This window comes from Salmo salar, chromosome 11 (assembly GCF_965601325.2).
Source record: "Salmo salar chromosome 11, fSalSal1, whole genome shotgun sequence".
Classification (NCBI taxonomy): Eukaryota; Metazoa; Chordata; class Actinopteri; order Salmoniformes; family Salmonidae; genus Salmo; species Salmo salar.
In genome coordinates, this window is record NC_138301.1 from 102,593,843 (window position 1) to 102,617,407 (window position 23,565).

Genomic DNA, 23,565 nt, shown 5'->3' on the forward strand with positions numbered 1-23,565 from the left:
GCCTATTGCATAAGAATTGAGTCACACAGCAGTGAAATAGAATGGGGAGAGATGTTTCTCTTTATTGACGGTTAACTGTTCCGCTGCACAATGTTCTTCAGGTTCTGTAATGGAAGATGGGGGGGGGGGGTCTGCAAGTGCTGCCTCCTCACATGATGCCTCCTGCAGGCTCACTCTACCTCAGCTGTGACGCAGGAAAAAGTGAGAATTGATTCCTTTGTTTTATGAGCATTACACACACAAGTATCCTACTCCACGCAGGAGTCTCAAAACCGTTCTAGCACAGAGTTGCTTAGGCTGTGAAAACCATTGATTCAATAACACAAGAGCCCTTTTATGCCCGGTGAAGTACATTTTCAGCTTAACCCTGTGATCTAGAAACTAGTATTAACTTGTTTTCGGGGTTCAAGATCCAGAGCCTTAAGAAGATGAAGTGCTGAACATGCAGATAAGGACCTTGACTATTGACCTTGGTCCTACAGTTTGTCAATAATGTGCCTGCGTTGACTCATACAGGCTAGGAAAGGAACTGCGCATTTCGGGTCCAGAAATAACCCAGGACACAGCAGATGATACAGAATAAATCAAGCACAGATAAGCATTTGGGGACAGGTGTCTTGGAGTGCCCTAGATTTCTGTCCTAGATACACTAAAAGCAAGGGTGCCAGCATTCAAACAATCACGTTGCCATTGCCAGTGTCCTGTTCAACTAGTTTGTCATCAGTGACTCCATGGTCTGGGTCAAAGTCTCTCCGTGGAGTGCTTTGGTTATGAGGTCTAGTCAGTAAAGTCTAGCTCTATGATGTGATTTTCCTCATCAACTCAAAAATAACTATTGACCTTGAACATGTGTATAACATTCATGTTTTTACACTGACTGACTGGCATAGATCAGAAAATGTTTTTGCTGTCTGTGCATAAAATGTGCTTGTTAATTATAAAACGATTAAACATGTTATGTTGATATGCTCACTACAAAGCATAGTTTTTGGTACAACAAAGATGTCATTACTTGTTCACATGAGTGTAATAAAATCATGTTTTTACTGCCAGGATATGCCTGGCTGCTGTTATACAGCTGTAGTAAAGGAAGTTATGTGTTTATTGTGTATTGTAAGATTCCCGTTTTACCAGATGGAAATGTGGAGGGTAACAGGAGGGGAAAGCCCTGATGAAGCCCTTTCCTTTACATTTTATTTCATCCCACTTGGGACACAGTCTGAACCTGAACCTTTACATTTTATGAGCAATGGAAAATGTTAAACTATTTCAACAACAGCTAAAGCAAACACATTTTTATGGAAAATAGATACTAGGCGGGTAGAATTAATAAATTATCCCTTTCTGGCTATGTCCTCGGCCTCATTTGTGAAGAGAAAAAAGGGGGGATATTATATAATGTAGAGTATGTATCTACTACCAGAGTCAACAAGACAGGCAGTCAACAAGACCATTGTCAGTTGTTCAAAATATTTACTAACAAGTAGATATTCATATCCTACCTAAATTCGTAGTCTCATCTGCTTCTTCAACGTTGGCTTCAAGGTGTTCTAGGAAGGGACAGAAGATGTTAACATCTTATTTTAACACAAAATTGTATACCAGTGAGTGAATGGCTGGTGTGTTTCATGTGAGTTTCAAATGTTCTTTGGATATTTTGTGTTACTCAGAGAAGATGATTCTATCAAATGTAACTTGAGAGAACATGAGACTGAAGGTTCTATGCGTACCTGGTTTTTGCATCATACCTGTAAGGAAACAGAACCCAAGGTTGTGAGGGTGTATTAGGAAAAGTCCTGCATGTGTTATTACATGAGACATTTTGAAAAAGACAGAGGTAATTACTCACCATCTACATCCTCATCAGACTCAGACTCTGTTGGAGAACAGGAAACTTAAAAATATAAATATAAAAAATATCTAAAATATATTTTTTATTGTCATCACAACTAAAGAACCAAACATCAAGTGAATGTCTTGCTAAGACACACATGTCGGTCTTCTAACACTTTATTGCCATCTACAGGTGTCTTTAAACACTGTCCGTTCAACCATTCCTTACCATGTTGGTCTGCCTCAACGTTTCCGTCTCTGTCTGCTGGAAAACGACACGAGTAAAGTTATAAGTAATCTAAACAAACTATGAAAAAAACACGTGCCTGTCAGTAACCAATCTTTTCCCGTGAGTGTTGTCATATCATGTGCCATCTGTTCTTACTCATGTCCTCTTCCTGAGTGTCATTCTCCTCCTCTGTAAAAAATACATTCAATCAATTATGAATAGGCCTACATTTACAAAAACGTATGTTTGATTAATATGTATGCTTGTCAACAGCAGACTTCAGTGCTTACCAGTATTTTCATCTTGAACAGCCTCTATCATAGACAGAAAAATGTCATTTGTTAAAGGATAACTAGAGGTGAAATTGTATTATTTCACTATCAATGGGCCAAATGCAACAACAACAAAAATACAATGGCCCCTAATTAGTTTTTAGAAGGCTAGGATTCCCTTACCCAAGTACTGTACATCCTCACTGTGTGCATCATCTGTAGCTGGATGGCAATATGGAAATGATTGTTCTTTCATTGTGTTAATTAATATCATTACAAATTATTTGCTGGGACAATTCTAGACAGGTCATTAACCAGAATCGTTGCCTGTGTCACTGTATGTCTTACCACTCATTTGAGCTGCTTCAAACTCCTCCTGATCTGAGGACAGAGAAAGGCAGATAAATGATTTTGATTAATGCAAACTTCAGCACTATGAGCCATCAGTGCCCTAGAGTAGATTAAAAAAACTCCAGTTGAACTAGATTTCAGTCAAATTCATTGCAGTAGGTGTTGTGTGTGGAGCAAAAGCTCTTCTATGAGCGTCTCTGAGACATTGATCATTGTACCTCTCTTTTGCAGGTCGCTTAGCTGCTCCAGCCCCACTGGAAAAAGTGAAAAAGTTACATGAGTTTTCTTTTAACACAAACACTTTTTTATGTCTATTGATAATGTGCTGCTTTTAATGTCTGTGTGTTGTTGTGTTTTTATGGTGTATTTACTAGTCATGTACTGTACGTATTGGCTGGCACAATAAAATGTCCCCTCTGGGGGATTAATAAAGTACTATCTTATTTTATCTCATGAGTTGTCAGGGAGGCATTGCGCTCAAAAACATCATCTTCATCCATCATGGTCTTTCTCACCTTCCTCACCAAATGTGTCTTCTTTTTCTGCCGATTCCAAGGATGCGGTCAGAGCTGGCGATGTCAGAAGCAATTTAATGTCAAATTTGATTATTATATTAGCCAACACAACATAGATGTGATCATATCCAACCCCCCCACACCAAAAAAAGTGCTGAATTGGGAGCTTAAAGAGTGTGTGGGCCTTATTGTTCTTTACTATTATATCCAGCCAACTCACATTTCCCTCTGGCCATGTTATCAATTAAATGTAAGGATTCAATTGAACGCCAATCACATAAAAAAGGCTGAGGGCCTTATTTACATTACCATCGCACAATACATCATGAAACAGCATTGCAACTAGTATCAGCAGTACAGGGCTTCATCAAATGCCACAGCTGAGGGATACTTAAACCAAAATATATTGGAGAAGTTTAAAACATTATGACACTGAGAAAATAGACCACACAATTCTCATACCAGTATGGAATCCTGCTGCAGCCAGAAAGAGGAATATGGGCACTCCGACTCTCATCTTGGCTCCGTGTTTGGTTATAGAAGTTGCTATAGTGTCAGTCCAAACTGGGTGTTGTGTTTTTGTCGGTCATTGGCCCATTTATACTTTCTCTTTCATCACATGCTTTGCATGGACAGGCGGCTATGGTACCATTGTCCCTCCCTACCTAGGGGCAGCTGGGTGGCACATCCCGGCCACAACACAGACGTGTCATTATTCAGGGTGTGAATGACACCCATTGTCGGCTCTTCTGTCAGGTGCCCCTTTATTTGGGGTGCTGGTGCGTGTTTGGAAAGGGGGGTGTTTGTAGGACGGTCTTTCTATGTTGTCAAAAGAAAATCTAATTTCCTTTCTGGAACAACATTTTTGTATTTTTATAGCGTATCATTGAGGCTGTGTTCTGATGTGGGATACAGACCACCTCAGTGAGACAATTCATCCATTGTGCACACAGACCTGATGATGTCAACTTTGGTACAGAGCATTCCGTTTTTATTCTAATTTGTTTGGGAAAAGTGAATGATATCTGTATGATATTTGTATCCCCCAGTCATCTCTCACAGTATCATTGCTACTTTTTTTCACAGTGACACATCTGTCTTATCAATCAATATGACCCAGCTTTTAGTGACCAATGTCCAGTATTGGGAAAGCTACTTTGAAAATATAGTTTACCAAGCTACCAATTACTTCACACTGAAGAAGTTGAGCTACAGCAAAGCTACCCTTAATAAAAAATATACTAGTTTGTTTAACTAAAGTTACTTTGAAAAAGTAGCTCACTACATCAAAACTACCTCATAACAAATGATCATGTCTAATCTGAAATGTAATATAATACAAAGTTAAGAAACATGACTACATGAACACATAACTCTGCAGTCAGATGTTAACAGTTTAGTGTGACCTGTGTGACAGCCAGAGATTTAGTGGGTAGTTGTAGTAGCAAGCTACACTGCTTTGTTAACTAATAAAAACATTACAAAGCTTTGAATTTAGTTAAACTACCACCAAGCTATGGCAAAATGTAGTTAAATTACTAGTTGAATTACATGTAGTGGAACTACTCCCTAGCACTGCAAATGTCACAGAGCAAATGGCCTCATCTGCAAATAGAAAAATGTGGTTTGGGCTCTCAATGTCCAGTTTGTTGAAGAACATGAGGCGATTTGCATCTTCGGGCCTGGCAGGGCATGTATTGAATAATTAAAGATGACATTCATCTCTTCAGTGTGTTGGCTCTTTATTATGATTGGAAACAGTGATTTCAAGTCCGTCATTATTCAAAATAAACAAAACAAAATTGAAGTAATTTTATTTTAGCTGAGAAGCCATAGAAAACCATGTCAAATAGAGCATAAAACATATCACAATTACAAATTCTAATTTCAAAATTGTTTACAAACGCTTTCATTTGATCCGTGCAAACTTTTGGGATTGAAATCAGCTGGTCTCAAAATACTCTCCCTCTTCCATCAAATATCTACTATGGTTGTACAGTATCACACGTTATCACAAAGAAACCCTAAAAACTAAAAAGGTGCATTAGAAAGGTTGAACTAACTATTCTAACATGAAAACATTTTAAACTAGAAAAAGTACAGGGGTTTGTTCTTCATGGGTGTTTTCATCATTGTATAACACCAAAACTTTTCCAATTATCTGTTTGCCAATTAAATTGCAAAACCACAAATTTCACCAACCAATTTGCTTTACAACCTTTTCAACACTATACCAGAGGTAGAGCGCTTGAGACACAGCAGGAAGACATACAGAAATTCGTTTAGATGGTTCACTCATCACAGGGTACATTTTTCAGATGTATTTGACACTCATTTCTAAAAGTTCGCAGTATCTAAAGCAGCTATATATCTGAAAACCCAAGTGCCTTGTCTTTTCAATCATTTTACATTTACCCTGTAGTATAGCATAGTTCCCTATGCTGTTGTCACAGTGATCATTCTATTCAGTACAGTACAAGAATATCATCTGCTGAAAATTGTGCGCTAATGTTGCAGTTGATATTATTTAAGTTGACTTTTTCAATTAAAAAATATATGAAATACAGTGGGTCAATCGATTTCTTCCGTGTTAGATTCATAATGAGGCAGAACACCCCAGACTAGTGTTCACCTGACAGGAGTGTTTTATTGTGGAATATATCAGAATTATATTATTGCCATCTCTCATGATTCACTCTTCTCCGCCTCTGCTATCCCTCCCTCCCTCCCTCTCTCTTCATAGCTCTCTCCTCAAACGTGTGCAGGTCCTCCTGGCCGCATCCTGCCCGCGGTGGTGTGCCAACAGTGCCAAGTTCCTGGCTGAGATGGTGCTCATCTCCATGGTGCTGGCTGACCACTCCACAGTGTTCAGGTAGTACAGGCGTTCATGAAGGATGAACGGAGAGGTCCCGCCGTGGGGTGGACTGTGAGCGGGATACGCTAGCCACTTTGTCTTCGATGATAGGAACATGTCCTGGAGCAGCTCCTGGGACAGAGGCTGAGGAGAAAACACCTTCCACACCTTGCTCTCGTTGACTGGCGGGCATGAGTAGCCTGGTGGGATGTGCACGGGGTCAATGGAGCTCAGGCTGTTGATGATGGAGTCTGTGGTGAGAATGTCTGACACACTGAAGGTAAAGGGCTTCTCAGAGGTGACCAGGTAGGACACGTTGAGGAGCCGGGACCAGGGTGGTGACAGTCTGGTGGAGGTGACCAGGTAGGACACGTTGAGGAGGCCGGGGACCAGGGTGGTGACAGTCTGGTGGAGGTGACCAGGTAGGACACGTTGAGGAGCCGGGACCAGGGTGGTGACAGTCTGGTGGAGGTGACCAGGTAGGACACGTTGAGGAGGCCGGGGACCAGGGGGGTGACAGTCTGGTGGAGGTGACCAGGTAGGACACGTTGAGGAGCCGGGACCAGGGTGGTGACAGTCTGGTGGAGGTGACCAGGTAGGACACGTTGAGGAGCCGGGACCAGGGTGGTGACAGTCTGGTGGAGGTGACCAGGTAGGACACGTTGAGGAGGCCGGGGACCAGGGGGGTGACAGTCTGGTGGAGGTGACCAGGTAGGACACGTTGAGGAGCCGGGACCAGGGTGGTGACAGTCTGGTGGAGGTGACCAGGTAGGACACGTTGAGGAGGCCGGGGACCAGGGTGGTGACAGTCTGGTGGAGGTGACCAGGTAGGACACGTTGAGGAGGCCGGGGACCAGGGTGGTGACAGTCTGGTGGAGGTGACCAGGTAGGATACGTTGAGGAGGCCGGGGACCAGGGTGGTGACAGTCTGGTGGAGGTGACCAGGTAGGACACGTTGAGGAGGCCGGGGACCAGGGTGGTGACAGTCTGGTGGAGGTGCCCAGGGTACTGGGAGGGGATAGGAGGGGAGAAGCCTGCAGACTTTCCCCGGTGGAGAGGTGTGGCCATGATCACTATGTCATGCAGGGAATGGTGAAGCCAGATTCCCCAACATAGTTCACCTCCTAAAGACTGGCTGTGGTAAAAGGAAGAAAGGGAGAACGAGTAGAGCCTTAGCATCTAAAGAATAGATTTTAGACAATTTGCAGATATATTTTACAATGAACTGTGCTGTTAGTTACTTGAGGCATTTATATATGCATATACAGTGTGTACCTGCTTTAAATGGTCGCAGCTTGACAGAGAAAGCAGTGACTCATGCTGGGATGAGCGCTTCCTTGCTGTGGTACAGGAGTCCTGAGCACACCTTATTACGTCCGTCCACTGCCCACAGGCATGGGTCTGCCCCTGCCAGAGACATCACACCACACATTTCGCAAGGATTAGTTCAGTTCCCTTATGTTTTCAATAGTGATGTGAGTTTGTGAACAATTTGTTATTTCTGAACTACTCTTTTTACTGACTCATCGTTCATTTTAGTTGTTTGTTTGACCTGCTGGCTGCAATGAATACAGCAGGATGAATAAGTGCTCCCCGACTCAGCGGCTCCAGAGATGTGCTCCGACCACCAACTGTCTGTCAGTGCGCACAGGAAAACGTATCATGCAGCAGGCAGCATAGAGAAGAAAAAAAGACACTGATAATTGATCGCATGGTGCAAGAATGACTGCAATTAATTTATTATTGAATGTTATGATGGACACAACTTTGTAGAACCAAAACTTAGAGCCTGCCTCTCTGCTCAACAAGCTTGAACTCGAGAACAAATCATTGTTTGGGCGGCTGCAGCGAACGATGTTGTACTAATCCCTCGCGGCAGTCAAGCAATTGCATTCCGCCAAGAGTCATTCACAATCTAGTCCGGTTGCTGACACATCTATAGACTTCATTTCAAAGGTATCAAGAACTATCGTATGTGTATGCCTAGCAATCACAAATGTAGGCCTACATTGTTTGAAGCACACTTTTATAAGTCTCAGTCCAAAATGACAGCTCCAATAAACCCATGCTATGCTGAACAAGGCTTGTAAAATCATGATTGCTTCAGGAGGGTCCTGCGTGTTCTGGGCAATACTGAATCAAATGAACTAAATGAGTTGTTCTTTTGACTCAACAATTTGAAAGAACCCGAGTCAGTAAAAAAGGGCCGAACTTCCTGTCCCTAGTTTTCATTGGATGGCCACATAAGAGCACTCAACAACACTTATCGCACTTAAGTCTTTTGTTAAAAACGCACCCAAAAAAACCCTGATGCGGACACTTTGGCCATAATTCACACGGGTGACAGGTGACACAACGTCATTGAGGAAGCTCTGAGAAAAGTCCTCCCCCAACATGGCCTCCTCCAGCATCTGATTGGCTGGTGTGAGGAAACCGTCACCACCGTTGCATGCAGGAGCTTCTCCACACTGGTGAAGGAGTAGCTGAACTGCTGGTCGATTCTGTAAAAACAAGAATCAAAACATCACATACCTACAATTAGCATTCTCTCATTAATAACATGTTTATTTCATAATAAAGGTATTGACTGTTGTGCTGTAAATAGACAGGTAGCAGAAACTAAAGTCTCACCTCATGAACTTGTCCAGGACACTTTCCACCCACATCTGCATCCGCAGGAAGTTGAACCTGTACCGCTGAAGCAGGAAGTTCACAATAAACTAGTCACTCTCTTCAAAGGTAAGCTCCTTTCCATGGGACATCCCATCTCTGGGAAAGACCTGATATAAACAGGGGAGAAATATAGATGGGTGTCATATTAGTCCATCTGTGCATGTGTACAGCACTCTTTCAGGAACAAACAAGTGTATTTCTGATAGGCTAACATGTCTCACCTAGTTTTTCAAGGAAGTGCTTCATGTGCATGTTTAGGGGGTGGAGAACTACGCCCCCGTCTCGTACTCATAGCCCCGATGTTCTGGGTGGCCAGTCCCCCCCTCCCCACAGTGCCTGGCTCAAACACATCAAACTTCACCACTGCCCCAAACTCCTGTCTCACAAAGTAAGCTGTTGCAGTGCCACCGATGCCCACTCCAACCTCAGCTCTACAATGTCATTCAAAGTCCAAGGGGAGTGAAATGAACAATTCATAAGTAAAAAAAAATGTGTCATAAATATGTGTCCTCTGAAATAGAAATACTCTTTGGATGAATGGAACTAAATTCATGGTTGTTTTTGAACCCCCCTCACTGGATCCCATTGAAAAAGAAAATGGAATGTGGAGTCTGGACTAGGATTGGTTTACCTATCGTCTTGGGTGGATTTCTGAGTTCTGAAGCTGACGCTAGAGTCCCAAGAACAGGAGTGCCCTGATTACAGGGTTTTCGAAATCATCATGTGCTTTCAATTATTTCCAAGCAATGGCATCTGAGTAGAGAGTAAAGAAATCATCATTCAATGACAAAAATAACATAGGCTACATTCACAACTGTCAGAAACATGTCACTTTAATACGATTGTGTGAATTGCTAAATCAATTTAGGACAGATAGCATAGACTGCTACTGGTGGTGACATGGGTAGTAGGCCTATCAAGTATTTCAATCTCTCTGTCTGGGGTCAAAGGGCAGCCCACAGTTGATATTTTCAGGAGCAGTCGTTCATGGTTATTGGCAAAAAATGAAGATGTGTGATATTTTAAAAACATCTATGATATCACCCCACTTAGTTGGCTAAAATCAAACACTTAGAAAGGACTGATTAAGTGTGCACTGCTCACCATTTCAAAAGTCAGTAGAGGAAAATACTTCTCAAGGAATTCACGATTAAGTTTTACTACGAGTTTACAGCGGATCTTTAAAACGCATCATGCTATTTACTCATCTAACTAGTAATTTAGTCAAAGTCGTTGAGAAAAATATATACAATAAGCACAGTGTTGTAAAAGTTTAAAGTTAGGACTTCAAACTAAGTGGGGACTTCGGTCAAAGACATCTATAACTAACTCTGCTTCGGTCACATCGCGACCTTATTTGGAACCGGAAATTACCAAGATAATGCCGGAAGCTAGAGCGGATGTGATGTATTGCCACCAGAACGAAGAGGCATGGTTTCACGGAGGTGACCTACAGTTTGAAACAGTAATGTAACAAGGCTTGCGAATCTTGCAATAGCGTACTGTATGTCATTGTTGTGGCTGTTATTTAGCTTTGCAACGTAGCCAACCCGTATCTTCTAACAGTTAGAATTCAGTTTTGAATACCCACGCTACTGAGAGCAACGTTTGAAATGGCAGAGGCGCATCAAGCTCGTGTACAGAAAACCATAGAGGATATGGTTCAAAGTTTAGAACGGGACCACATCCGCAAGATGCAAGTAAGTCATTATGCAAATGAAATTTCAACTATGTCCAATACATACAATGTAATCCAGTATATTGTGCAGTGCATTATCTACAAACTTCAGTTTTACAAATCACCCTCTTTCTCCAGGCATAGATCATTTGCCACCTTTTATTGTCAACACTTAGGCTTATATCAGGTGCACAGTTCAAATCTTTCTTGTGAATGTATCCAGGGACTCATGTTCAAGTGCAGTGCAGAGTGCTGCGAGCGCTCCACAGACTCCATGTCACAGGTGCACAATTGTATTGAACGCTGCCACGCTCCTCTGGCGCAGGCCCAAGGACTAGTGACCAATGAACTAGAGAAATTTCAGGTGAGTTTCATGTGGTGTTGATTATGATGAGAAAATAGATACAGAGAATTTGTAGTGATTGATTGTGATTAACATTCTGTCTCCCCCATGCCCAGGACCGGCTGACCAGGTGCACCATGCATTGCAATGACAAGGCCAGGGACCTGTTTGACTCTGGGGCCAAGGAGCCAGCCGTGCGGGCCATGATGGAGAACTGCGTGGGCAGCTGTGTGGACGACCACATCAACCTGATCCCCAGCATGACGCACAGACTCAAAGAGAACCTGGACTCTATTCCACAGTGAGGAGGAGGGAATAGCTTACTTCAGATGCATGAGACAGCTTGGACTCTATACTACAGTGACAAAGGGGTTCATAAAGTTTACTGTCATCTGACTCAAATAACACAGAGGAAGTATAAACAGCAGACTCAAAGATGGCTCGTTATTATCACAGTGAAAAGGGGGGAGTTATAAGTGGCAGATCCAATAACTCAGTGAGGGAAAGGGACAGCTTGCAGGAATGAGATTTGGATCCTGGTTAATTGAGTCTATGCTGTCAGGGAGGGTGGGGGATATACCTCAGCTCAGTCAGAAGAAACTACACCTCCCCTGCAAACTGACTCTGTTTCTTTGTAGCACTTACTGTTTATTGGTTGAACCTACAGACCAGACAGGCCAGCTGAACTTACTCAGCAGACCTGTGCCATTACAGAACTGTCTTAACATAAAAAATACTGGTGTCTGTGAACTGTGTGTAAGAGTATTTATTACATGTCCTGATAGCCTAGTTGTTGTATGATTGGAGTCTTTATTCTGCATCAGTGCTCTAAATATTTGCGACCTGTTCCTCTCTCTTCTAGCATGATCTCTGTGCTGTTTGTTTTGTGGGAACCATGCATGTTCTGTGATTCTTTTCCTCATTAGTTTTTATATAAAAATGAAAGAAGATGGTAAATTATGGAATTGCATTTGTATTGCCTTTTAGCCTGAATTTTCCTTTACCTAGCTGTGTCTTGTCAATTCATCAGAACTTTTTTACTAGAATTGAGCTTGATAGTAATGCACCACACACACCTTATAAACATCCAGCTTTTTAAAATGCAGGTTTTAGTAACATGGTGGAATAATCTCTGTGTAATGTACAAATGGATGCACAGACACCAATGGTAAAAAAATGAATTGACAGTATATCAGTGAGGCTATTACAGCATATCATGAATCTCTGCAAAGACAGGTAGCCCAGTGGTTCGAGCATTGGGCCAGTAAGTGAAAGGTTGGACGATCGAATCCCAGAGCTGACAAGGTAAAAATCTGTTGTTCTGCCACTGAACAAGGCAGTTAACCCACTGTTCCCTGGTAGGCCGTCATTGTAAATAAGAATTAGTTCTTAACTGACTTGCCTGGTTAAATAAAGGTTAAAAAAAGACAAGTGTAAAGGTAAGCCATCACTGTAGATCATTACAATACTGCTATGCCAAAATAAATATATTTGTCAAACACACTTTACAATGTATTATGGCATGTATATTACAATTATATCCAAAATTGAGATTAAACCTACGGTTTGAAATTAACACCCCTTCTACCCCCTTAAACATCCAAGGTTGCTTATCATGCTTTTACATTCACCCTCCCAGCGACCAGAGAAAACCCTCCCCAACCATCCCCTTCCTGTGGGCCTGAAAGCAAACAATGTAAATATATATACTGCTCAAAAAAATAAAGGGAACACTTAAACAACACATCCTAGATCTGAATGAAAGAAATAATCTTATTAAATACTTTTTTCTTTACATAGTTGAATGTGCTGACAACAAAATCACACAAAAATAATCAATGGAAATCCAATGGAGGTCTGGATTTGGAGTCACACTCAAAATTAAAGTGGAAAACCACACTACAGGCTGATCCAACTTTGATGTAATGTCAGTAGTGTGTGTGGCCTCCACGTGCCTGTATGACCTCCCTACAACTCCTGGGCATGCTCCTGATGAGGTGGCGGATGGTCTCCTGAGGGATCTCCTCCTAGAACTGGACTAAAGCATCCGCCAACTCCTGGACAGTCTGTGGTGCAACGTGGCGTTGGTGGATGGAGCGAGACATGATGTCCCAGATGTGCTCAATTGGATTCAGGTCTGGGGAACGGGCGGGCCAGTCCATAGCATCAATGCCTTCTTCTTGCAGGAACTGCTGACACACTCCAGCCACATGAGGTCTAGCATTGTCTTGCATTAGGAGGAACCCAGGGCCAACCGCACCAGCATATGGTCTCACAAGGGGTCTGAGGATCTCATCTCGGTACCTAATGGCAGTCAGGCTACCTCTGGCGAGCACATGGAGGGCCCTGTGCGGCCCCCCAAAGAAATGCCACCCCACACCATGACTGACCCACCGCCAAACCGGTCATGCTGGAGGATGTTGCAGGCAGCAGAACGTTCTCCACAGCGTCTCCAGACTCTGTCACGTCTGTCACGTGCTCAGTGTGAACCTGCTTTCATCTGTGAAGATCACAGGGCGCCAGTGGCGAATTTGCCAATCTTGATGTTCTCTGGCAAATGCCAAACGTCCAGCACGGTGTTGGGCTGTAAGCACAACCCCCACCTGTGGACGTCGGGCCCTCATACCACCCTCATGGAGTCTGTTTCTGACCGTTTGAGCAGACACATGCACATTTGTGGCCTGCTGGAGGTCATTTTGCAGGGCTCTGGCAGTGCTTCTCCTGCTCCTCCTTGCACAAAGGCGGAGGTAGCGGTCCTGCTGCTAGGTTGTTGCCCTCCTACGGCCTCCTCCACGTCTCCTGATGTACTGGCCTGTCTCCTGGTAGCGCCTCATGCTCTGGACACTACGCTGACAAACACAGCAAACCTTCTTGCCACAGCTCGCATTAATGTGCCATCCTGGATGAGCTGCACTACCTGAGCTACTTGTGTGGGTTGTAGACTCCGTCTCATGCTACCACTAGAGTGAAAGCACCGCCAGCATTCAAAAGTGACCAAAACATCAGCCAGGAAGCATAGGAACTGAGAACTGGTCTGTGTTCCCCACCTGCAGAACCACTCCTTTATTGGGGTGTCTTGCTAATTGCCTATAATTTCCACCTGTTGTCTATTCCATTTGCACAACAGCATGTGAAATGTATTGTCAATCAGTGTTGCTTCCTAAGTGGACAGTTTGATTTCACAGAAGTGTGATTGACTTGGACTTACATTGTGTTGTTTAAGTGTTCCCTTTATTTTTTTGAGCAGTGTATATATATACAGTACCAGTCAAAAGACATATCTCAACATCAACTGTTTGAATTGCTGCAAAGAAACCACTACTAAATGACACCAATGAGAAGAAGAGACTTGCTTGGGCCAAGAAACACGAGCAATGGACATTAGACCGGTTGAAATCTGTCCTTTGGTCTGATGAGTCCAAATTTGAGATTTTTGGTTCCAACCGCCGTGTCTTTGTGAGACGTAGAGTAGGTGAACGGATGATCTCTGCATGTGTGGTTCCCACTGTGAAGCATGGAGGAGGAAGTGTGATGGTGTCGTGATTTATTTAGAATTCAAAGCACACTTAACCAACATGGCTATCACAGCATTCTGCAGTGAAACGCCATCCCATCTGGTTTGCACTTAGTGGGATTATAATTGTTTTTCAACAGGACAATGACACAACGCACCTCCAGGAGGTGTTAGGGCTATTTGACCAAGAAGGAGAGTGATGGAGTGCTGCATCAGATGACCTGGCCTCCACAATCACCCGACCTCAACCCAATTGAGATGGTTTGGGATGAGTTGGACCGCAGAGTGAAGGAAAAGCAGCCAACAAGTGCTCAGCATATGTGGGAACTCCTTCAAGACTGTTGGAAAAGCCTTCCTCATGGTTGAGAGAATGCCAAGAGTGTGCAAAGCTGTCATCAAGGCAAAGGGTGGCTACTTTGAAGAATCTCAAATATAAAATATATTTTGATTTAAAACTTTTTTGGTTACTACATTATTCCATATGTGTTATTTCATAGTTTTGATGTCTTCACTGTTATTCTACATTGTATAAAATTGTAAAAATAAAGAAAAACCCTTGAATGAGTAGGTGTCTCCAAACCTTTGACTGGTACTGTACACTGAACAAACATACAAACACAACATGTAAAGTGCTGGTCCCATGTTTCATGAGCTGAAATACACAATCCCAGAAATGTTCCATATGCACTGAAAGCTTATTTCTCTCAAATGTTGTGCACAAATTTGCTTACATCCCTGTTAGTGAGCATTTCTACTTTGCCAAGATAATCCATCCACCTAACAGAAGCTGATTAAATGGCATGATCATTACACGGGTGTACATTGTGCTGGGGGTAATAAAAGGACACTTTAAAATGTGTGGTTTTGTCACACAACACTATGCAACAGATGTCTCCAGTTTTGAGGGAGCATGCAATTGGCATGCTGACTGCAGGAATGTCCACCAGAGCTGTTGCCAGAGAATTGAATGTTCAGTTCCACAGGCATTCTGGCCCATGACTCCAATGCACCACCCAAAGGTGGTGGACCATTCTTGATACATACGGGAAACTGTTGAGAGTGGGTTTTTCACTCTCAACAGTAGGTTTCAGTTCTTGACACAAACTAATGCACCTGGCACCTACTACTATGCCTCATTTAAAGGCACTTAAATATGTTGTCTTTCCCATTCACCCTCTGAATGGCACACATACACAATCCATATCTCAATTGTCTCAAGGCTTGAAAATCCTTCTTTACCTGTCTCCCACCCTTCATCTACACTGATTGAAGTGTATTTAACAAGTGGCATCAATAAGGGATCATAGCTTTAACCTAGACTCACCTCGTCAGTCTATGTCATGGAAAGGGCATGTTATAACTTCTAATAGTAACTGTATCCACTGGAGAATTGGGAGAGAGTGAGGTGACAGCCATCTAAGAGCCAACATTTTTTTTGCGGCATTGCTGCCTGCTACCAGTAATCATCTCTGATTGAGAGATTCAAGGGGCATTCATTGCTAAGTAATATAGTAGATGCAAAGCATTGAATATTTACATTCATGCACTTAGAAATACATTTTGTAACTTTGTCCCAGAAGCTTTTAACTGCAGGGCACTCCAACATCATATGAAGGACTTTGCCTACCTGATTTAGGGGACACAGTGAACTGTTGGGAGTTTGGACCAATTTTGTCATTAAACATTTCTTTGGTGTAAAATATAGTCTGCGAACAACCTTAAAATGTATACATTTATGGTTTGGATTACGGGATGCCAAGGTCATATTTTTCCATATTCTGTTCCAGTTAAAGGGTTGTTCAGATTCACTTATATCTGTGAACCATTCTTTTTTAATGGCACGCTCAGAATATGAGCTTCCTAAAGTTATAAACTCAGCAAAAAAAGAAACGTTCCTTCTTCAGGACCCTGTCTTTCAAAGATAATTTATAAAAATCCAAATAACTTCACAGATCTTCATTGTAAAGTGTTTAAACACTGTTTCCTATGCTTGTTCAATGACCAATAAACAATTAATGAACATGCACCTGTGACACTAACAGCTTACAGACGGTAGGCAATTAAGGTCACAGTTATGAAAACTTAGGACACTAAAGAGGCCTTTCTACTGACTCTGAAAAACACCAAAAAGAAGATGCCCAGGGTCCCTGCTCATCTGCGTGAACATGCCTTAGGCATGCTGCAAGAAGGCAAGAGGACTGCAGATGTGGTGGCCAGGGAAATAAATTGCAATGTCCGTAGTGATACAGCACTACAGGGAGACAGGATGGACAGCTGATCGTCCTCGCAGTGGCAGACCACGTGTAACAACACCTGCACAGGATCGGTACATCCGAACATCACACCTGCGGGACAGGTACAGGATGGCAACAACAACTGCCTGAGTTACACCAGGAACGCACAATCCCTCCATCAGTGCTGACTGTCCGCAATAGGCTGAGAAAGGCTGGACTGAGGGCTTGTAGGCCTGTTGTAATGCAGGTCCTCACCAGACATCACCGGCAACAACGTCACCTATGGGCACAAACCCACAGTCGCTGGACCAGACAGGACTGGTAAAAAGTGCTCTTCACTGACGAGTCGCGGTTTTGTCTCACCAGGGGTGATGGTCGGATTCGCGTTAATCGTTGAAGGAATGAGCGTTACACCGAGGCCTGTACTCTGGAGCAGGATCAATTTGGAGGTGGAGGGTCCGTCATGGTCTGGGGCGGTGTGTCACAGCATCATCGGACTGAGCTTGTTGTCATTGCAGGCAATCTCAACGCTGTGCGTTACAGGAAAGACATCTTCCTCCCTCATGTGGTACCCTTCCTGTAGGCTCATCCTGACATGACCCTCCAGCATGACAATGCCACCAGACATACTGCTCGTTCTGTGCGTGATTTCCTGCAAGACAGGAATGTCAGTGTTCTGCCATGGCCAGCGAAGAGCCCGGATCTCAATCCTATTGAGCACGTCTGGGACCTGTTGGATCGGAGGGAGAGGGCTAGGGCCATTCCCACCAGAAATGTCCGGGAACTTGCAGGTGCCTTTGTGGAAGAGCGGGGTAACATCTCACAGAAAGAACTGGCAAATCTGGTGCAGTCCATGAGGAGGAGATGTACTGCAGTACTTAATGCAGCTGGTGGCCACACCAGATACTGACTGTTACTTTTGATTTTGACCCCCCCCCCCCCCCCCTTTGTTCAGGGACACATTATTCAATTTCTGTGGAACTTGTTAAGTTTATGTCTCAGTTGAATCTTATGTTCATACAAATATTTACACATGTTAAGTTTGCTGAGTTTATATTATAGAGATCAGTCCTTTCAGGAGCCCAGATCATTTGTAAATCCCATCATTGGATGGTTTGGTAGCTGGGTTTCCCCAAGGGCCCCTATAGGCCAACATAGCTGACCTAAATTGTAAATATAGGAAAATAAGTTGCCTGGCAATGTTATCTTTCAAATCGTGGAATGTTCTCAAACCATTACTGTCCATAATATCAACAAGGGTATGGATTCCACATTTGGACCAATGGGGGATGCAAATGGCTGCCCTCCAGATCGCAAGGCATTATTGTGAAATATGAGAGTATGGGCATGTCATTTTGATTCCAAAATGTTTTCCTCAGATTTTGCACCAAATAGAAGTTGTGTGAGCAATAATAGGACCAAAGCGTAGTTTACATTGTTTAAGGGCTGTATCAGTAAAGACCACCTCTTCCAGGACAATAGGAGACACAATTTTTATCTTTATACTCAGCCAGGGGGCAGCAGACTCATGTCTAAACCAATTTAGGATGGGACAAAATGCTAGTGCCTGTAAATACAATTGAAAGATTGGTCATCTTTCCCCCTTTGCAAGTTTGTTAAGTGGGAAATACGTAGGAGGGCTATCCCTACCAAACTTTAAACTGTATTTCCACTAGCAAAAGCAGCACCATTTTCAGCCGTGGGTATTTGAAATTCAAACCTAATTTGGACACTACTATAGTGGCCGACTTACTCTTAATTAATTAGCAATACTGTAATTCTAGGATAGTAATGGATGTACAGAAATAGTAACAGATCATTTCCTTTGAGAGACATGACAAGGTCACACACCGCTGATAGCACCACAGCCCACTGGTGTGGACAATTTATTGTCAGGTTGGGTTTTTTTCTCACACTTTTTCTTAAAAAAAAAGTAAAATAAATAATACAAAAAAAGCCTAAAAATCATGAATGTTATAAAAAAGAAAGCTGAAGAATGAAAAATATATATTTTTAAAACTAACAATGTATCCAAAACACACTAGACTGGGCTATAGAGCATGCAGATGCCAGGGTTGTGTTTGGGGGGTAGAAGCTGTGGGCCACAGCTTGAGGCCAGGATGTCAGAGAGGGGCCATGGAGGATGCGGGTGTGGGGCAAGGATAGGATTAGCCTATGTTATAAAGGGGAGTGGTAAGGGAACTGGGCTGAGGGTGTGGAGCTGGCATCAGGGTACACTGCGGGCGCTGCTCTCTGGTTCAGGGGCATCAGGACGGCGGTCCATATGAGGAGATGTGTACTGGAAGTTACAGCACACGTAGAGGGGGAAGGACAGGAGCCGACTGTCCAGGTTCATCACCACATACTCCTGGTAGGAAGAAAATAAAAAAAGAGAGAATAAGAAATAGGGGGAGCACAGAACGTAAGATACAGCAATAGTTATATGGTCCGATTCAGGCAATACTATATAGTGATGTGTTCATTTCAAGAGGGGAGGAAAGTTTCAGAACATGTGGGTTATGTGTGGTCTGACTGACCAATAGACATTAAAACCAGTAGATAGTGATAGCGCTGACGTCATTCCACGGTTTCCTACGGAAAACTCCTGATGGCGTAATGAAGCCGGAAGTATTCAAAATGCGCCATATTGCTGAATGAGGTTGAATGGCATGGCCATGTAGTTTTCATCATGCCTGAGAGTCAACCTTAATGTCTACGGAGCCTACTACATTTGTCATGCAATGGATCACTATTTAATTAAATATCTCTATTTGCAGCAAACTTTAAAATAATTCACAGGGAGAATCGAACTTGATCATAATAAACCAATTTTAGAGCCCAAAACGACAGTTCTGATGATCGTAATTTCCAAAAGCTTTCTAGAGCAGACCAGGGCTTTTGGCACCGCTGAGTTGCTATGCAGCGGTGCCAACCAGCAGAGCTTGTGCAGTAGCCAACCGGCAGAGCTTGTGACTTCATGCTCCAGACTGGATACTGGGGGCCTGGACTGACCTGGTCTTTCTCCAGGGTGAGTAGCTGGTAACCAGTGGATCGACTACACACCAGCTTACCACTGTTATCAAAGGAGGCCAGGCGTAACCTGAACAGAGAGAGGGAGAAACATTGAGTGCGATGTGAGGGGCTAGTCAGGCCTGGTAGAACACAGGTAAATCAAATGGCAGTTATACAGAACATAATTATATCATTACTACTCCACACACAACACACAATGCAATGCCAACATTTGAAATCTGTAGCTATGTGTGTTGTGCTGACCACAACCTAGGTCGTGTTTGCAGATTGGAACACTAACCTGTATGCTAGATGCCTCCGAGGCTGCAGACTCACAGCTCCCCCACATGGCTGGCTCAGTGTATTCCTCTTGAACACTATGAAGCGGTTGGTGTAGGTCACCAGCAGGTCAAAGCCAAAGTTGAAGCCTGTCCAACGCCAACAGTACTGAGAATATAAAGTTAAAACATTCTCTTTTGTGATGTTTTGTTTGAAGTTCTTATGGTGTGATTGATGTCCTTATTCCACAGAGACTAATAGTGTGACTCACATCACCATCTTTGGTCAGTTTCCTACCACATCGCATGCTACCTGACTGAAACTCCTCCTTGTTGGCATCCTGTGGGCTACAGACACAACAAGCCTTACTATACAAGCGGAAAGATATTTTCAGTCACTGAAAATCACAGAATGAATGTTGTCATGGAGTGATGTTGCTGGTTTGGAGCTCCAGTTCTCACCCATTGTCATTGTCGTGCTCCGTCCGTAGCATGGCAAACCACTGGCTCTTGTACACGGAGGTCAGCCAATCTGGTATGAGGAGTTTTACAGAGGAAATAAAAATGACTACTAAAACTGTCACAAGTGAATGTGAAACATAAATCACTATCCAAATCACCACCCTTACCGGGTGGGAGAATGTTGTCTCTCTCCAGGATGCGTGCGGAAGCCAAGTCATTGATGATGTATTGAAGGCGCACATGTCTGAAGACAGGAGTAAAAGGGGCGCCGTCCTCTGCTTTTAAGAAGGGCTCCTCCTCTCCCATCTCTGCAACAGCATGCACATAAGAGCCATTAGAAAAGACTGGTCAGTCAGTTTCTGTGTATATTCTACAGCCTTGTGTTCAGATAGGTGTGTAGCTAGCTGTGGACATGCCCTGTGGAACAGAACATACCAGTTCTGCGTTTGCAAAGCCAGGCGTCGGCATCAGCCAGCAGCTGCTTGATGGGACCGTCCCAGGATGGATTGAGCTGCAGGAACATCCACTGAGGAGAGAGAGTTACAAAGAGAGGGTATGAATGAGAGAGAAGGGATGGAGGAGGGGGAGATAAATCAACAATCTACAAAAACAGCCTTTGGAAACAGTCTCAAAGGCTACAGTAGTACCTTTTTCAGAGCGGTGTAGACGTCCATCTCCACCTGCATGACGAATAGGTCAGACGACTGGATCAGCAGTTCGATCACATCCACTCTGCAAATACAGCACAGAAACACACACTGCTTACTGACACCAACACTGACCACACAACACTTAAGACTATTATGAGTATGTATAAGTCCTATGGAAAAATAGGAAAACATTGAAGATACACACCCCAGCTCCTTCATGAGGTCAACATTCTGATGGGTCATGAGGTTATTGAGGAGCCATTCCAGACACCTGCAGGAGACACACAACCATATGCATGTGGAGTGATAAGAACAAGATCAAATGTGTATTATTCGATTAACTAATATTATTCAATAGGAATGTAATGATGGGGCTTACTTCTTCATGACAGAGTCAAGGCCGTAGATGCTGGCAGAGGAGTAGTAGACACACACAGTCTTGGCACCAACGTTCTCCTTCATGGTCTCACCACACTGCTGGATCAGACCATCCTGCAAAGACACACCGGGCATGGCATATTTTCGCCTTTGATCATCTATTCTCGTTCAGTAAATTACATTCCAGCAAGTTCAACTTCCAACTCACACATATCACTATCATCTCAACATTCCATGTAAAGATCCTGTAGTGTGATATGATGATAATCTACTGACCAGTTGGAGCATACAAGCTGCTGCTAGGATACTGACGACACTGCTGGGCTTGATCAGAACATCATCCCGGTACAGAGATCCAAACACTACCTGCAGAGCTACACACACACAAACACACGGAGAAAATCAAGATAAATGTGTATAGTAACTGTAAAAAAGGAGTTCAGTGACATAAACAAAGAAATGTGTAGTGTTTTATTCCTGGCAGTGACTGAAGTCCTCACCCTCTGTGTCGATGTTCTGGTCTGGGATCTCTAACGGTATGACCATCATGTTGGACTCCTTCCAGGAGCCACTGAACATGCTGGAGAAATACCCTGACTACATAAATAAGAACATGAAGGCGGGGGATGGGGGGGGGGGGGGGGGTCACAGGCATTGCAGATCATTTTTATTTAACCTTTATTTAACTAGGCAAGTCAGTTAAGAACAAATTCTTATTTACAATGACGGCCTAATAAAGTGTGTAGTGTACACAGAACAAAGCACTAACCTGGCACAGGTACACTTTGTGCAGGTTCCACTCCTGCCCCAGGGCACAGATGCGGATGTCACTGTTCTCCCCGTTCAGGAACAAGGTCTGATAGATGTACTTAGATGTGCTTTTCAGCTTCTTCCTGTTACAGTTCCAAAACAAACCAGAACAATGCAGGCCAAGGTTAGAAACAGGCTGGCCATATGAAAGACATGAAAGATGTGTGAATACCTCACCTGTAAGTGCGTTTGTCTCTTACTCCGGCCTGCTGTGTCTGTTGGTTTATGAAATTGTGTGTATTTCCAGTGTGATGTGTGTGACTCTTCTCACCTCCGTGGTGTGTCCAATAAGGCATCTTCCTCATCAGGCTCACTGTCGCAGTCACAGTGTGCAGTCCGTTTCCTCTTTCTGCATTCACATCCATGCTTGCCACTGGCACATGTAGTCTCAACTGCTTCCTCAGGATCCTGGGACGAGGCCTGTAACCGGCTGCCCTGGGTGCCCATCTCTCCCCTGCACACTACACACAAAACAAAATCCTCTGCAACATGAAATGGATGGATCTATTGTAATTTATATGAACTTCATTATGCAGGGGTATACAATAGCAGGTCACTTTTGTTGTTGAGTAACCATTTCTGAAAGTTATTATTTAGGTTCAGACCTGGAACACTCTTGCCTAACAGTTGTTCATACATGTCAAAAGCATGAATTCTGAACACACGTCCTGTCCTCAGGTCTGACAACAATAACCTAACAACCTCAGGCACTGTGTTCAGCTAACCTATCATTACATTGTTGTGGTTGCAACAGTTGCTGTGGTAGATAGCTAGAAAGCTACCTAAACTAGCCAGCTACCCACACAACAACTAGTAGCAACCCATAGCTTGTGCCCGGGTAGATAATGAATGCAAAAGCTTGCTAATGTTTTATACTACAGAAACGTACCTGATGTATCTACAACGCACAAGGCTAACTCGTCGGCTAGCAAATTGTGTTGTCAATTAGGTGGTCTAGTTTGCTAGCCAGATCAATTGTGACAAGTTACTAGAAGTAAACAAGCCTATCAGCTATGTTGCGTTTAAAAGTATTGAACAAAGACAAGAAGATATTACGGCGATAACGCTAATCGGGCCAAATACGATCTACCAATAGCTAGAGCATCATGATGAATGTTTCAAAGGATATCTCAAGAACACATTCCAAGTTGTCTTTCAATTTTTCATGCAACAATGCAGATTAGAGTCCACAGGCTAGCTAGGTCCATGTCTTCTAGCGTGCTAACTAGAATGTGCTTCTGCGCATTATTGCCATCTACTGTAATAGTGGCGATATGCCAACGTGGGCAGGCTACCTGATAACTACAGTAGGAATGTTTGCATTGGAGGATTGTTAAACCAGCTGTATAGATCTTTGAAAATGTGTAGGTGACCACTCCCAGAAACAATCCAACGAGGGGATACGATTATCTGGCCCGGTTACCCCAGTGGGTAGTTGGCACTGGGTGAAAAGTGATTGCATTTGTTTTGGAACCGGGC

At 43.4% G+C, this 23,565-nt stretch overlaps 4 protein-coding genes across 16 annotated transcripts; 1 reads left to right on the forward strand and 3 right to left on the reverse strand.

Annotated features, from left to right (window-relative positions):
• Positions 1-37: 37 nt before the first annotated feature.
• On the reverse strand, positions 38-3,809 carry LOC106563199 (uncharacterized). 7 transcript variants are annotated; one of them, XM_014128535.3, is made up of 12 exons: positions 3,663-3,809; positions 3,210-3,254; positions 2,904-2,939; positions 2,683-2,715; positions 2,518-2,556; positions 2,353-2,376; positions 2,219-2,251; positions 2,063-2,098; positions 1,850-1,894; positions 1,731-1,748; positions 1,503-1,550; positions 38-184 (listed from the first exon to the last, which is right to left on the reverse strand). In XM_014128535.3, exons 1-12 carry the CDS (start codon positions 3,715-3,717, stop codon positions 171-173), a joined length of 426 nt encoding a protein of 141 aa, XP_013984010.1. In that variant the 5' UTR covers positions 3,718-3,809; the 3' UTR covers positions 38-170. The 7 variants fall into 7 exon arrangements, with proteins under 7 accessions (XP_013984010.1, XP_013984015.1, XP_013984014.1 ...); XM_014128540.3 differs by having other exon boundaries at positions 1,850-1,876; positions 2,063-2,095; positions 3,663-3,808; XM_014128539.3 differs by having other exon boundaries at positions 1,850-1,876; positions 3,663-3,808.
• Positions 3,810-4,925: 1,116 nt separating this feature from the next.
• On the reverse strand, positions 4,926-10,114 carry LOC106563196 (uncharacterized). Of its 3 annotated transcripts, XM_082958201.1 has the most exons (7): positions 9,832-10,114; positions 9,359-9,480; positions 8,949-9,158; positions 8,686-8,834; positions 8,351-8,555; positions 7,330-7,461; positions 4,926-7,189 (listed from the first exon to the last, which is right to left on the reverse strand). In XM_082958201.1, exon 7 carries the CDS (start codon positions 7,120-7,122, stop codon positions 5,938-5,940), a length of 1,185 nt encoding a protein of 394 aa, XP_082814327.1. In that variant the 5' UTR covers positions 7,123-7,189; positions 7,330-7,461; positions 8,351-8,555; positions 8,686-8,834; positions 8,949-9,158; positions 9,359-9,480; positions 9,832-10,114; the 3' UTR covers positions 4,926-5,937. The 3 variants fall into 3 exon arrangements, 2 of the variants coding, with proteins under 2 accessions (XP_082814327.1, XP_082814326.1); XM_082958200.1 differs by lacking the exon at positions 8,949-9,158; XR_014379452.1 differs by lacking the exons at positions 4,926-7,189; positions 7,330-7,461; positions 8,949-9,158 and having other exon boundaries at positions 7,762-8,555.
• LOC106563197 (protein FAM136A) lies at positions 10,101-11,498 on the forward strand. Its single transcript, XM_014128530.3, has 3 exons — positions 10,101-10,427; positions 10,629-10,769; positions 10,865-11,498. The coding sequence occupies exons 1-3, from the start codon at positions 10,341-10,343 to the stop codon at positions 11,051-11,053; spliced, it is 417 nt and encodes a 138-aa protein (XP_013984005.1). The 5' UTR covers positions 10,101-10,340; the 3' UTR covers positions 11,054-11,498.
• A 6,852-nt stretch (positions 11,499-18,350) lies between these two features.
• LOC106563195 (germ cell-less protein-like 1) lies at positions 18,351-23,512 on the reverse strand. Of its 5 annotated transcripts, none has more exons than XM_014128519.3 (15): positions 22,976-23,512; positions 22,264-22,547; positions 22,046-22,169; positions 21,777-21,873; positions 21,553-21,650; positions 21,278-21,390; positions 21,104-21,169; positions 20,896-20,980; positions 20,684-20,774; positions 20,416-20,556; positions 20,249-20,318; positions 20,059-20,134; positions 19,810-19,955; positions 19,455-19,596; positions 18,351-18,864 (listed from the first exon to the last, which is right to left on the reverse strand). In XM_014128519.3, the coding sequence occupies exons 2-15, from the start codon at positions 22,449-22,451 to the stop codon at positions 18,724-18,726; spliced, it is 1,578 nt and encodes a 525-aa protein (XP_013983994.1). In that variant the 5' UTR covers positions 22,452-22,547; positions 22,976-23,512; the 3' UTR covers positions 18,351-18,723. The 5 variants fall into 5 exon arrangements, with proteins under 5 accessions (XP_013983994.1, XP_013983995.1, XP_045545968.1 ...); XM_014128520.3 differs by having other exon boundaries at positions 22,358-22,547; positions 22,976-23,488; XM_045690012.2 differs by having other exon boundaries at positions 19,509-19,596; positions 22,976-23,484.
• Positions 23,513-23,565: the final 53 nt, after the last annotated feature.